Source organism: Ranitomeya imitator, chromosome 3 (genome assembly GCF_032444005.1).
Source record: "Ranitomeya imitator isolate aRanImi1 chromosome 3, aRanImi1.pri, whole genome shotgun sequence".
Classification (NCBI taxonomy): domain Eukaryota; kingdom Metazoa; phylum Chordata; class Amphibia; order Anura; family Dendrobatidae; genus Ranitomeya; species Ranitomeya imitator.
The window spans coordinates 845,269,957-845,284,870 of record NC_091284.1 but is presented as its reverse complement, the minus strand read 5'-3'; the positions used below and the strand labels follow the sequence as shown (position 1 = coordinate 845,284,870).

The following is a 14,914-nucleotide window of genomic DNA, read 5'->3' as shown; positions in this document are numbered from 1 at the left end:
AATATCCTCCCTTAAAGTGGACTTTAGACAAGACTTTACATAGAGACAAACCCCTCCTCCTCTCCGATTTTTACGATCCTTTCTAAACAGACTGTAACCCTGTAAGTTAACTGCCCAGTCATAGCTTTCATCTAACCATGTCTCGGTTATTCCCACTATGTCAAAGTTACCTGTAGATATTTCTGCTTCTAGTTCTTCCATCTTGTTTGTCAGGCTTCTGGCGTTTGCGAGCATGCAGTTTAGAGGATTTTGTTTTGTTCCAATCTCCTCACTGTGGATTGTTTTAGAAATGTTCTTACCTCCCTTCTGAGTATGTTTTCCTGGGTCGTCTTTGTTCGAGTCTAATGTTTTTCTTCCCGTCCCCTCTTCTTCTAGTTTAACGCCCTCCTGATGAGTGTAGCGAGTCTTCTGGCGAATGTGTGTTTCCCAGGTTTGTTGAGGTGTAGTCCGTCTCTGGCGAGGAGTCCATCATACCAGTAATTCACACCGTGGTCCAGGAATCCAAATCCTTGTTGTCTGCACCATCGTCTTAGCCAGTTGTTTGCATCAAGGATCCTGTTCCATCTCCTGGTGCCATGCCCGTCTACTGGAAGGATAGAAGAAAAAACTACCTGTGCATCCAGTTCCTTTACTTTCTTCCCCAACTCTTCAAAGTCCTTGCAGATTGTCGGTAGGTCCTTCCTTGCCGTGTCATTGGTGCCAACATGTATCAGAAGAAATGGGTGGACGTCCTTGGAGCTGAAGAGCTTTGGTATCCTATCGGTCACATCCTTGATCATCGCACCTGGAAGGCAGCATACTTCTCTTGCAGTTATGTCCGGTCTGCAGATGGCTGCTTCGGTGCCTCTCAGTAGTGAGTCTCCCACCACCACCACTCTTCGTTGCTTCTTGGCTGTACTTTTTGCTGTCACTTGTTGCTGTGTGCCCTTTTATTTTTTTGCTTGCTGGTATTGCTTCATTCTTAGGTGTGCCATCTTCATCCTCTACAAAGATTTGATATCGGTTCTTCAGTTGTGTGGTTGGTGATTTCTCCATGTCACTGTGTACATACATTACATTACTGATCCTGAGTTACATCCTGTATTATACTCCAGAGCTGTACTCACTATTCTGCTGGTGCAGTCACTGTGTACATACATTACATTACTGATCCTGAGTTACATCCTGTATTATACCCCAGAGCTGCGCTCACTATTCTGCTGGTGCAGTCACTGTGTACATACATTACATTACTGATCCTGAGTTACCTCCTGTATTATATCCCAGAGCTGCACTCACTATTCTGCTAGTGCAGTCACTGTGTACATACATTACATTACTGATCCTGAGTTACATCCTGTATTATACCCCAGAGCTGCACTCACTATTCTGCTGGTGCAGTCACTGTGTACATACATTACATTACTGATCCTGAGTTACCTCCTGTATTATACCCCAGAGCTGCACTCACTATTCTGCTGGTGCAGTCACTGTGTACATACATTACATTACTGATCCTGAGTTACCTCCTGTATTATATCCCAGAGCTGCACTCACTATTCTGCTAGTGCAGTCACTGTGTACATACATTACATTACTGATCCTGAGTTACATCCTGTATTATACCCCAGAGCTGCACTCACTATTCTGCTGGTGCAGTCACTGTGTACATACATTACATTACTGATCCTGAGTTACTTCCTGTATTATACCCCAGAGCTGCACTCACTATTCTGCTGGTGCAGTCACTGTGTACATACATTACTCATCCTGAGTTACATCCTGTATTATACTCCAGAACTGCACTCACTATTCTGCTGGTGCAGTCACTGTGTACATACATTACATTACTGATCCTGAGTTACTTCCTGTATTATACCCCAGAGCTGCACTCACTATTCTGCTGGTGCAGTCACTGTGTACATACATTACTGATCCTGAGTTACATCCTGTATTATACCCCAGAGCTGCGCTCACTATTCTGCTGGTGCAGTCACTGTGTACATACATTACTGATCCTGAGTTACATCCTGTATTATACTCCAGAGCTGCACTCACTATTCTGCTGGTGCAGTCATTGTGTACATACATTACATTACTGATCCTGAGTTACATCCTGTATTATACTCCAGAGCTGCACTCACTATTCTGCTGGTGCAGTCACTGTGTACATACATTACATTACTGATCCTGAGTTACCTCCTGTATTATACCCCAGAGCTGCACTCACTATTCTGCTGGTGCAGTCACTGTGTACATACATTACATTACTGATCCTGAGTTACCTCCTGTCTTATACCCCAGAGCTGCACTCACTATTCTGCTGGAGCAGTCACTGTGTACATACATTACTGATCCTGAGTTACATCCTGTATTATACTCCGGAGCTGCACTCACTATTCTGCTGGTGCAGTCACTGTGTACATACATTACATTACTGATCCTGAGTTATTTCCTGTATTATCCTCCAGAGCTGCACTCACTATTCTGCAGGTGCAGTCATGGTGTACATACATTACATTACTGATCCTGAGTTACCTCCTGTATTATACCCCAGAGCTGCACTCACTATTCTGCTGGTGCAGTCACTGCGTACATACATTACATTACTGATCCTGAGTTACATCCTGTATTATACTCCAGAGCTGCACTCACTATTCTGCTGGTGCAGTCAGTGTGTACATACATTACATTACTGATCCTGAGTTACATCCTGTATTACACCCCAGAGCTGCACTCACTATTCTGCTGGTGCAGTCACTGTGTACATACATTACATTACTGATCCTGAGTTACCTCCTGTATTATTATACTCCAGAGCTGCACTCACTATTCTGCTGGTGCAGTCAGTGTGTACATACATTACATTACTGATCCTGAGTTACATCCTGTATTACACCCCAGAGCTGCACTCACTATTCTGCTGGTGCAGTCAGTGTGTACATACATTACATTACTGATCCTGAGTTACATCCTGTATTATACCCCAGAGCTGCACTCACTATTCTGCTGGTGCAGTCACTGCGTAGATACATTACATTACTGATCCTGAGTTACATCCTGTATTATACCCCAGAGCTGCACTCACTATTCTGCTGGTGCAGTCACTGTGTACATACATTACATTACTGATCCTGTGTTACATCCTGTATTATACTCCAGAGCTGCGCTCACTATTCTGCTGGTGCAGTCAGTGTGTACATACATTACATTACTGATCCTGAGTTACATCCTGTATTACACCCCAGAGCTGCACTCACTATTCTGCTGGTGCAGTCACTGTGTACATACATTACATTACTGATCCTGAGTTACCTCCTGTATTATTATACTCCAGAGCTGCACTCACTATTCTGCTGGTGCAGTCAGTGTGTACATACATTACATTACTGATCCTGAGTTACATCCTGTATTACACCCCAGAGCTGCACTCACTATTCTGCTGGTGCAGTCAGTGTGTACATACATTACATTACTGATCCTGAGTTACATCCTGTATTATACCCCAGAGCTGCACTCACTATTCTGCTGGTGCAGTCACTGCGTACATACATTACATTACTGATCCTGTGTTACATCCTGTATTATACTCCAGAGCTGCGCTCACTATTCTGCTGGAGCAGTCAGTGTGTACATACATTACATTACTGATCCTGAGTTACATCCTGTATTATACCCCAGAGCTGCACTCACTATTCTGCTGGTGCAGTCACTGTGTACATACATTACATTACTGATCATGAGTTACATCCTGTATTATACCCCAGAGCTGCACTCACTATTCTGCTGGTGCAGTCACTGTGTACATACATTACATTACTGATCATGAGTTACCTCCTGTATTATACCCCAGAGCTGCACTCACTATTCTGCTGGTGCAGTCACTGTGTACATACATTACATTACTGATCCTGAGTTACATCCTGTATTATACTCCAGAGCTGCGCTCACTATTCTGCTGGTGCAGTCACTGTGTACATACATTACATTACTGATCCTGAGTTACATCCTGTATTATACTCCAGAGCTGTACTCACTATTCTGCTGGTGCAGTCACTGTGTACATACATTACATTACTGATCCTGAGTTACATCCTGTATTATACCCCAGAGCTGCGCTCACTATTCTGCTGGTGCAGTCACTGTGTACATACATTACATTACTGATCCTGAGTTACCTCCTGTATTATATCCCAGAGCTGCACTCACTATTCTGCTAGTGCAGTCACTGTGTACATACATTACATTACTGATCCTGAGTTACATCCTGTATTATACCCCAGAGCTGCACTCACTATTCTGCTGGTGCAGTCACTGTGTACATACATTACATTACTGATCCTGAGTTACCTCCTGTATTATACCCCAGAGCTGCACTCACTATTCTGCTGGTGCAGTCACTGTGTACATACATTACATTACTGATCCTGAGTTACCTCCTGTATTATATCCCAGAGCTGCACTCACTATTCTGCTAGTGCAGTCACTGTGTACATACATTACATTACTGATCCTGAGTTACATCCTGTATTATACCCCAGAGCTGCACTCACTATTCTGCTGGTGCAGTCACTGTGTACATACATTACATTACTGATCCTGAGTTACTTCCTGTATTATACCCCAGAGCTGCACTCACTATTCTGCTGGTGCAGTCACTGTGTACATACATTACTCATCCTGAGTTACATCCTGTATTATACTCCAGAACTGCACTCACTATTCTGCTGGTGCAGTCACTGTGTACATACATTACATTACTGATCCTGAGTTACTTCCTGTATTATACCCCAGAGCTGCACTCACTATTCTGCTGGTGCAGTCACTGTGTACATACATTACTGATCCTGAGTTACATCCTGTATTATACCCCAGAGCTGCGCTCACTATTCTGCTGGTGCAGTCACTGTGTACATACATTACTGATCCTGAGTTACATCCTGTATTATACTCCAGAGCTGCACTCACTATTCTGCTGGTGCAGTCATTGTGTACATACATTACATTACTGATCCTGAGTTACATCCTGTATTATACTCCAGAGCTGCACTCACTATTCTGCTGGTGCAGTCACTGTGTACATACATTACATTACTGATCCTGAGTTACCTCCTGTATTATACCCCAGAGCTGCACTCACTATTCTGCTGGTGCAGTCACTGTGTACATACATTACATTACTGATCCTGAGTTACCTCCTGTCTTATACCCCAGAGCTGCACTCACTATTCTGCTGGAGCAGTCACTGTGTACATACATTACTGATCCTGAGTTACATCCTGTATTATACTCCGGAGCTGCACTCACTATTCTGCTGGTGCAGTCACTGTGTACATACATTACATTACTGATCCTGAGTTATTTCCTGTATTATCCTCCAGAGCTGCACTCACTATTCTGCAGGTGCAGTCATGGTGTACATACATTACATTACTGATCCTGAGTTACCTCCTGTATTATACCCCAGAGCTGCACTCACTATTCTGCTGGTGCAGTCACTGCGTACATACATTACATTACTGATCCTGAGTTACATCCTGTATTATACTCCAGAGCTGCACTCACTATTCTGCTGGTGCAGTCAGTGTGTACATACATTACATTACTGATCCTGAGTTACATCCTGTATTACACCCCAGAGCTGCACTCACTATTCTGCTGGTGCAGTCACTGTGTACATACATTACATTACTGATCCTGAGTTACCTCCTGTATTATTATACTCCAGAGCTGCACTCACTATTCTGCTGGTGCAGTCAGTGTGTACATACATTACATTACTGATCCTGAGTTACATCCTGTATTACACCCCAGAGCTGCACTCACTATTCTGCTGGTGCAGTCAGTGTGTACATACATTACATTACTGATCCTGAGTTACATCCTGTATTATACCCCAGAGCTGCACTCACTATTCTGCTGGTGCAGTCACTGCGTAGATACATTACATTACTGATCCTGAGTTACATCCTGTATTATACCCCAGAGCTGCACTCACTATTCTGCTGGTGCAGTCACTGTGTACATACATTACATTACTGATCCTGTGTTACATCCTGTATTATACTCCAGAGCTGCGCTCACTATTCTGCTGGTGCAGTCAGTGTGTACATACATTACATTACTGATCCTGAGTTACATCCTGTATTACACCCCAGAGCTGCACTCACTATTCTGCTGGTGCAGTCACTGTGTACATACATTACATTACTGATCCTGAGTTACCTCCTGTATTATTATACTCCAGAGCTGCACTCACTATTCTGCTGGTGCAGTCAGTGTGTACATACATTACATTACTGATCCTGAGTTACATCCTGTATTACACCCCAGAGCTGCACTCACTATTCTGCTGGTGCAGTCAGTGTGTACATACATTACATTACTGATCCTGAGTTACATCCTGTATTATACCCCAGAGCTGCACTCACTATTCTGCTGGTGCAGTCACTGCGTACATACATTACATTACTGATCCTGTGTTACATCCTGTATTATACTCCAGAGCTGCGCTCACTATTCTGCTGGAGCAGTCAGTGTGTACATACATTACATTACTGATCCTGAGTTACATCCTGTATTATACCCCAGAGCTGCACTCACTATTCTGCTGGTGCAGTCACTGTGTACATACATTACATTACTGATCATGAGTTACATCCTGTATTATACCCCAGAGCTGCACTCACTATTCTGCTGGTGCAGTCACTGTGTACATACATTACATTACTGATCATGAGTTACCTCCTGTATTATACCCCAGAGCTGCACTCACTATTCTGCTGGTGCAGTCACTGTGTACATACATTACATTACTGATCCTGAGTTACATCCTGTATTATACTCCAGAGCTGCGCTCACTATTCTGCTGGTGCAGTCACTGTGTACATACATTACATTACTGATCCTGAGATATATCATGTATTATACTCCAGAGCTGCACTCACTATTCTGCTGGTGCAGTCACTGTGTACATACATTACATTACTGATCCTGAGTTACATCCTGTATTATACCCCAGAGCTGCACTCACTATTCTGCTGGTGCAGTCACTGCGTACATACATTACATTACTGATCCTGAGTTACATCCTGTATTATACTCCAGAGCTGCACTCACTATTCTGCTGGTGCAGTCAGTGTGTACATACATTACATTACTGATCCTGAGTTACATCGTGTATTATACCCCAGAGCTGCACTCACTATTCTGCTGGTGCAGTCACTGTGTACATACATTACATTACTGATCCTGAGTTACATCCTGTATTATACTCCAGAGCTGCGCTCACTATTCTGCTGGTGCAGTCACTGTGTACATACATTACATTACTGATCCTGAGATATATCATGTATTATACTCCAGAGCTGCACTCACTATTCTGCTGGTGCAGTCACTGTGTACATACATTACATTACTGATCCTGAGTTACATCCTGTATTATACTCCAGAGCTGCACTCACTATTCTGCTGGTGCAGTCACTGTGTACATACATTACATTACTGATCCTGAGTTACATCCTGTATTATACCCCAGAGCTGCACTCACTATTCTGCTGGTGCAGTCACTGTGTACATACATTACATTACTGATCCTGAGTTATATTCTGTATTATACCCCAGAGCTGCACTCACTATTCTGCTGGTGCAGTCACTGTGTACATACATAACATTACTGATGCTGAGTTACATCCTGTATTATACTCCAGAGCTGCACTCACTATTCTGCTGGTGCAGTCACTGTGTACATACATTACATTACTGATCCTGAGTTACATCCTGTATTATACCCCAGAGCTGCACTCACTATTCTGCTGGTGCAGTCACTGTGTACATACATTACATTACTGATCCTGAGTTACATCCTGTATTATACTCCAGAGCTGCACTCACTATTCTGCTGGTGCAGTCACTGTGTACATACATTACTGATCCTGAGTTACATAGTAACATAGTAACATAGTAACATAGTTAGTAAGGCCGAAAAAAGACATTTGTCCATCCAGTTCAGCCTATATTCCATCATAATAAATACCCAGATCTACGTCCTTCTACAGAACCTAATAATTGTATGATACAATATTGTTCTGCTCCAGGAAGACATCCAGGCCTCTCTTGAACCCCTCGACTGAGTTCGCCATCACCACCTCCTCAGGCAAGCAATTCCAGATTCTCACTGCCCTAACAGTAAAGAATCCTCTTCTATGTTGGTGGAAAAACCTTCTCTCCTCCAGACGCAAAGAATGCCCCCTTGTGCCCGTCACCTTCCTTGGTATAAACAGATCCTCAGCGAGATATTTGTATTGTCCCCTTATATACTTATACATGGTTATTAGATCGCCCCTCAGTCGTCTTTTTTCTAGACTAAATAATCCTAATTTCGCTAATCTATCTGGGTATTGTAGTTCTCCCATCCCCTTTATTAATTTTGTTGCCCTCCTTTGTACTCTCTCTAGTTCCATTATATCCTTCCTGAGCACCGGTGCCCAAAACTGGACACAGTACTCCATGTGCGGTCTAACTAGGGATTTGTACAGAGGCAGTATAATGCTCTCATCATGTGTATCCAGACCTCTTTTAATGCACCCCATGATCCTGTTTGCCTTGGCAGCTGCTGCCTGGCACTGGCTGCTCCAGGTAAGTTTATCATTAACTAGGATCCCCAAGTCCTTCTCCCTGTCAGATTTACCCAGTGGTTTCCCGTTCAGTGTGTAATGGTGATATTGATTCCCTCTTCCCATGTGTATAACCTTACATTTATCATTGTTAAACCTCATCTGCCACCTTTCAGCCCAAGTTTCCAACTTATCCAGATCCATCTGTAGCAGAATACTATCTTCTCTTGTATTAACTGCTTTACATAGTTTTGTATCATCTGCAAATATCGATATTTTACTGTGTAAACCTTCTACCAGATCATTAATGAATATGTTGAAGAGAACAGGTCCCAATACTGACCCCTGCGGTACCCCACTGGTCACAGCGACCCAGTTAGAGACTATACCATTTATAACCACCCTCTGCTTTCTATCACTAAGCCAGTTACTAACCCATTTACACACATTTTCCCCCAGACCAAGCATTCTCATTTTGTGTACCAACCTCTTGTGCGGCACGGTATCAAACGCTTTGGAAAAATCGAGATATACCACGTCCAATGACTCACCGTGGTCCAGTCTATAGCTTACCTCTTCATAAAAACTGATTAGATTGGTTTGACAGGAGCGATTTCTCATAAACCCCAGTTACATCCTGTATTATACTCCAGAGCTGCACTCACTATTCTGCTGGTGCAGTCACTGTGTACATACATTACATTACTGATCCTGAGTTACATCCTGTATTATACTCCAGAGCTGCACTCACTATTCTGCTGGTGCAGTCACTGTGTACATACATTACATTACTGATCCTGAGTTACATCCTGTATTATACCCCAGAGCTGCACTCACTATTCTGCTGGTGCAGTCACTGTGTACATACATTACATTACTGATCCTGAGTTACATCCTGTATTATACTCCAGAGCTGCACTCACTATTCTGCTGGTGCAGTCACTGTGTACATACATTACTGATCCTGAGTTACATCCTGTATTATACTCCAGAGCTGCACTCACTATTCTGCTGGTGCAGTCACTGTGTACATACATTACATTACTGATCCTGAGTTACATCCTGTATTATACTCCAGAGCTGCGCTCACTATTCTGCTGGTGCAGTCACTGTGTACATACATTACATTACTGATCCTGAGATATATCATGTATTATACTCCAGAGCTGCACTCACTATTCTGCTGGTGCAGTCACTGTGTACATACATTACATTACTGATTCTGAGTTACATCCTGTATTATACCCCAGAGCTGCACTCACTATTCTGCTGGTGCAGTCACTGCGTACATACATTACATTACTGATCCTGAGTTACATCCTGTATTATACTCCAGAGCTGCACTCACTATTCTGCTGGTGCAGTCAGTGTGTACATACATTACATTACTGATCCTGAGTTACATCCTGTATTACACCCCAGAGCTGCACTCACTATTCAGCTGGTGCAGTCACTGTGTACATACATTACATTACTGATCCTGAGTTACCTCCTGTATTATTATACTCCAGAGCTGCACTCACTATTCTGCTGGTGCAGTCAGTGTGTACATACATTACATTACTGATCCTGAGTTACATCCTGTATTACACCCCAGAGCTGCACTCACTATTCTGCTGGTGCAGTCAGTGTGTACATACATTACATTACTGATCCTGAGTTACATCCTGTATTATACCCCAGAGCTGCACTCACTATTCTGCTGGTGCAGTCACTGCGTACATACATTACATTACTGATCCTGTGTTACATCCTGTATTATACTCCAGAGCTGCACTCACTATTCTGCTGGTGCAGTCACTGTGTACATACATTACTGATCCTGTGTTACATCCTGTATTATACCCCAGAGCTGCCCTCACTGTTCTGCTGTTGCAGAGATGACACACATGGTAGATATGGCGGCACACATTTCTGCGGCACTCACTGAGCACTTTGTGGCTGCGGGTCGGCCGTCGGCAGATGACGTACTTCAGGAACATGTAGACGTGAGTGAGGAGGATGAGCGGTGGAGGAGCTGCTGGTCGCTCATTGTATTCTTTTATTAAGCCGAAGCGCTGGAACTTCCAGACCTGATCCGTGTGACTTTCAATCTCCGCAAAAGTGTAACTGCAGCAGAAAAAGGCAGTGAGACGGCACCCTGAGACCCATCCTGATGCCACGGGGAAGAAAGGACTACTACACCCAGCAACATCCACTGCTCAAGGACAGATGTATGCCATGTATTACTTTATCAGACAGGCTGGACAGAGGCTGAGACAAGGAGAACATGAGTTATATAAGAAGGTTCTCCTCCAGAAGCATGGAGTAGGCCCAGGCTCTAATCAGACATCATCTCATAGCACTCTGTTACCTGGAGATGTCTCCGATGCTTCCTGCCCGGTGACCTCTGCCCATAGCCGGGTGCTATCTAGGTTGTCACCAATTGCTGAGTGCCAGGTGACCTCAGCCCATAGCCGGGTGCTATCTAGGTGATCACCAATTGCTGAGTGCCAGGTGACCTCAGCCAATAGCCGGGTGTTATCTAAGTTGTCACCAACTGCTGGGTGCCAGGTGACCTCAGCACATAGCCGGGTGTTATCTAGGTGATCACCAATTGCTGGGTGCCAGGTGACCTCAGAACATAGCCAGATGTTATCTAGGTGGTCACCAATTGCTGGGTGCCAGGTGACCTCAGAACATAGCCGGGTGTTATCTTAGTGGTCAGCTAACATAGAAAAACTCAAAAAAACACAACATGAAGAGCAGACTCACCAACCTTGTCAAATGACAAATGCACTCATTTGACAAGGTTGGTGAGTGTGCTCTTCATGTTGTGTTATCTTACTCAGAACATAGCCGGGTGTTATCTTAGGGGTCACCAATTGCCAGGTGACCTCAGCATATAGCCGGGTGTTATCTAGGTGGTCACCAATTGCTGGGTGCCAGGTGACCTCAGCATAGAGCCGGGTGTTATCTAGGTGGTCACCAAATGATGGGTGCCAGGTGACCTCAGCACATAGCCGGGTGTTATCTAGTTGATCACCAATTGCTGGGTGCCAGGTGACCTCAGAACATAGCCAGATGTTATCTAGGTGGTCACCAATTGCTGGGTGCCAGGTGACCTCAGAACATAGCCGGGTGTTATCTTAGGGGTCACCAATTGCCAGGTGACCTCAGCATATAGCCGGGTGTTATCTAGGTGGTCACCAATTGCTTGGTGCCAGGTGACCTCAGCATAGAGCCGGGTGTTATCTAGGTGGTCACCAAATGATGGGTGCCAGGTGACCTCAGCACATAGCCGGGTGTTATCTAGGTGATCACCAATTGCTGGGTGCCAGGTGACCTCAGAACATAGCCAGATGTTATCTAGGTGGTCACCAGTTGCTGGGTGCCAGGTGACCTCAGAACATAGCCGGGTGTTATCTTAGTGGTCAGCTAACATAGAAAAACTCAAAAAAACACAACATGAAGAGCAGACTCACCAACCTTGTCAAATGACAAATGCACTCATTTGACAAGGTTGGTGAGTGTGCTCTTCATGTTGTGTTATCTTAGTGGTCACCAATTGCTGGGTGCCAGGTGACCTCAGAACATAGCCGGGTGTTATCTTAGGGGTCACCAATTGCCAGGTGACCTCAGCATATAGCCGGGTGTTATCTAGGTGGTCACCAATTGCTGGGTGCCATTTGACCTCAGCACATAGCCGGGGTGTTATCTAGGTGGTCACTAAATGATGGGTGCCAGGTGACCTCAGCATAGAGCCGGGTGTTGTCACGATATAGTATGAAATATCATATAAGTAGTTTCTCTTGCTAGCAAGGCTGTGGGCTTAAAATCCCCCCTTCCCTTTCACTCAGCCAAGAGCTTTCCTTTCCAAGGTATGGGGGAAAAAGAGTTTATTACCTCTAGCTCGGAGAGCAAAGGTATTTACGACCGGCATCCCTGCAGTGGAAAGTGACCGGCTAGAACTGGATTATAAGTCTCTAGAATCCATGGAAGTTCTTTGTTCTGTTTTTGTAAGATATTACGCAAACCGTTTAAGTTAAGAACACGAAAATATATATTCTTAATCTCCCTCGGTGGATCTACCCAGCACTCTAAACACGGGCTTCTAAGGGTACCGTCACACAGTGGCATTTTGATCCGTGACGTTCCAGCGATATATCCATGACGTTCCAGCGATCTCGCTGTGTCTGACACGCTCCTGCGATCAGGGACCCTGCTGAGAATCGTACGTCGTAGCAGATCATTTGAAACTTTCTTTCGTCGTCCAGTGTCCCGCTGTGGCGGCATGATCGCATGGTGTAACAAAGGTGTGCACGATATTGTATACGATGTGCGCATAGTAACCAACGGCTTCTACATCGCACATACGTCATGAAATTATCGCTCCAGCGTCGTACATTGCAAAGTGTGACAGCAGTCTACGACGCTGGAGCGATATTGTTACGATGCTGGAGCGTCACGGATCGTGCCGTCGTAGCGATGAAAATGCCACTGTGAGACGGTACCCTAACTCCACCTGGTAAAGAAGTAGGGATTTCTGTTATGATTAGTGTTATGAACAGGTAATTCAGAACCACAATGGACATTGAAGTTCAGAGCACACAAAGTGACCTGACAAATACCAAAAACAAAGGACGAGCTCTGAGACGTGGGAACTCTGCTGACCGCAATCCCTAATCCTAACACACCACACTAGAGGTAGCCGTGGATTGCGCCTAACGCTCCCTATGCAACTCGGCACAGCCTGAGAAACTAACTAGCCCTGAAGATAGAAAAATAAGCCTACCTTGCCTCAGAGAAATTCCCCAAAGGAAAAGGCAGCCCCCCACATATAATGACTGTGAGTAAGATGAAAATACAAACACAGAGATGAAATAGATTTAGCATAGTGAGGCCCGACTTACTGAATAGACCGAGGATAGGAAAGATAGCTTTGCGGTCAACACAAAAACCTACAAACAACCACGCAGAGGGGCAAAAAGACCCTCCGCACCGACTAACGGTACGGAGGTGCTCCCTCTGCGTCTCAGAGCTTCCAGCAAGCAAGAAAAACCAATATAGCAAGCTGGACAGAAAAAATAGCAAACAAAAATAACACAAGCAAAACTTAGCTTATGCAGGATAGACAGGCCACAGGAACGATCCAGGAGGAAGCAAGACCAATACTAGAACATTGACTGGAGGCCAGGATCAAAGCACCAGGTGGAGTTAAATAGAGCAGCACCTAACGACTTAACCTCGTCACCTGAGGAAGGAAACTCAGAAGCCGCAGTACCACTCTCATCCACAGGAGGGAGCTTGGCCACAGAATTCACAACAGATTAGGTGGCCTTGGAGCAGCATGAAAACCTTCACTGGAGTAAGTGGTAACTATACTGACCGCAAACCCTGATCTTATCACCGCGACTAGAAGTAGCCGTGGGGTGTGCCTAACAAAACCTAGACACCTCAACACAGCCGGAGGACTAAATACCCCTAAAGATGGAAATAGGAAAACTATCTTGCCTCAGAGTAGACCCCCAAAGGATAGGCAGCCCCCCACAAATAATGACTGTGAGTTGGAGAGGAAAAGACACACGCAGGCAGAAAACAGGCTTAGCAAAGGAGGCCAATTCTAGCTAAATAGAAAAGGACAGGACAGGATACTAAGCGGTCAGCATAAAAATACTACAAAAATATCCACAGCAGAAAATACAAAACTCCACCATCTAACTAAAGATGTGGAGAGTATAATTGCAACTCCAGAGAATCCAACCAGACTGAGAAAAACAACTGACACAGTCTAAGCTGGACAAATAGAAACAAAAGATCAGCACTGAAAATAAGCACACAGCATATGTGCTTCAGAAAAAGAAACAGACACTTATCTTTGCTGAACTGGCAGTTAAGCAGGAGAGGCCAGGCAGAGATCCAATACTTCCAAAGAAACATTGACAACTGGCAAGTGCTAAAGGATCCTGCACACCTAAATATCCCAGTCAGAATTGTAATCATCCGATACACCTGACCAGGACTGTGAGTCAGAGACAACTGCATTCCCACCAACAACCACTGGAGGGAACCCAAGAGCAGAATTCACAACAGATTTCTCTGTAAATATGTATCCCAGATAGGACATATTTGATCTCATTAGAATGCCCACGTTAATCCGAGATGAATGCTGGGTTTGTTATGACTATGACATGTTTTGTAGCGAAGTTATAGAAATTAGACAAATTTAAGGTAAAATTAGTTAACTGAAGAGGTAGGAGGGACGAGGTGATCCAACCCCTTTCTGGGATGTCACAGGCTGCAGCTATAACTGTCTGCTGCTGATCCCAGGAGTCAGTCTG

General features: G+C 44.5%; 1 protein-coding gene across 1 annotated transcript in view; it reads right to left on the bottom strand.

The window, feature by feature from the left end:
* Window positions 1-14,914, bottom strand: part of LOC138671448 (transient receptor potential cation channel subfamily M member 2-like) — a 348,271-nt gene that overhangs the window by 109,012 nt on the left and 224,345 nt on the right. The window contains exon 23 of the mRNA XM_069759624.1: window positions 10,522-10,703. Within this exon, the coding sequence (XP_069615725.1) occupies window positions 10,522-10,703 (182 nt within the window). The remainder of the gene's footprint in view (window positions 1-10,521; window positions 10,704-14,914) is intronic.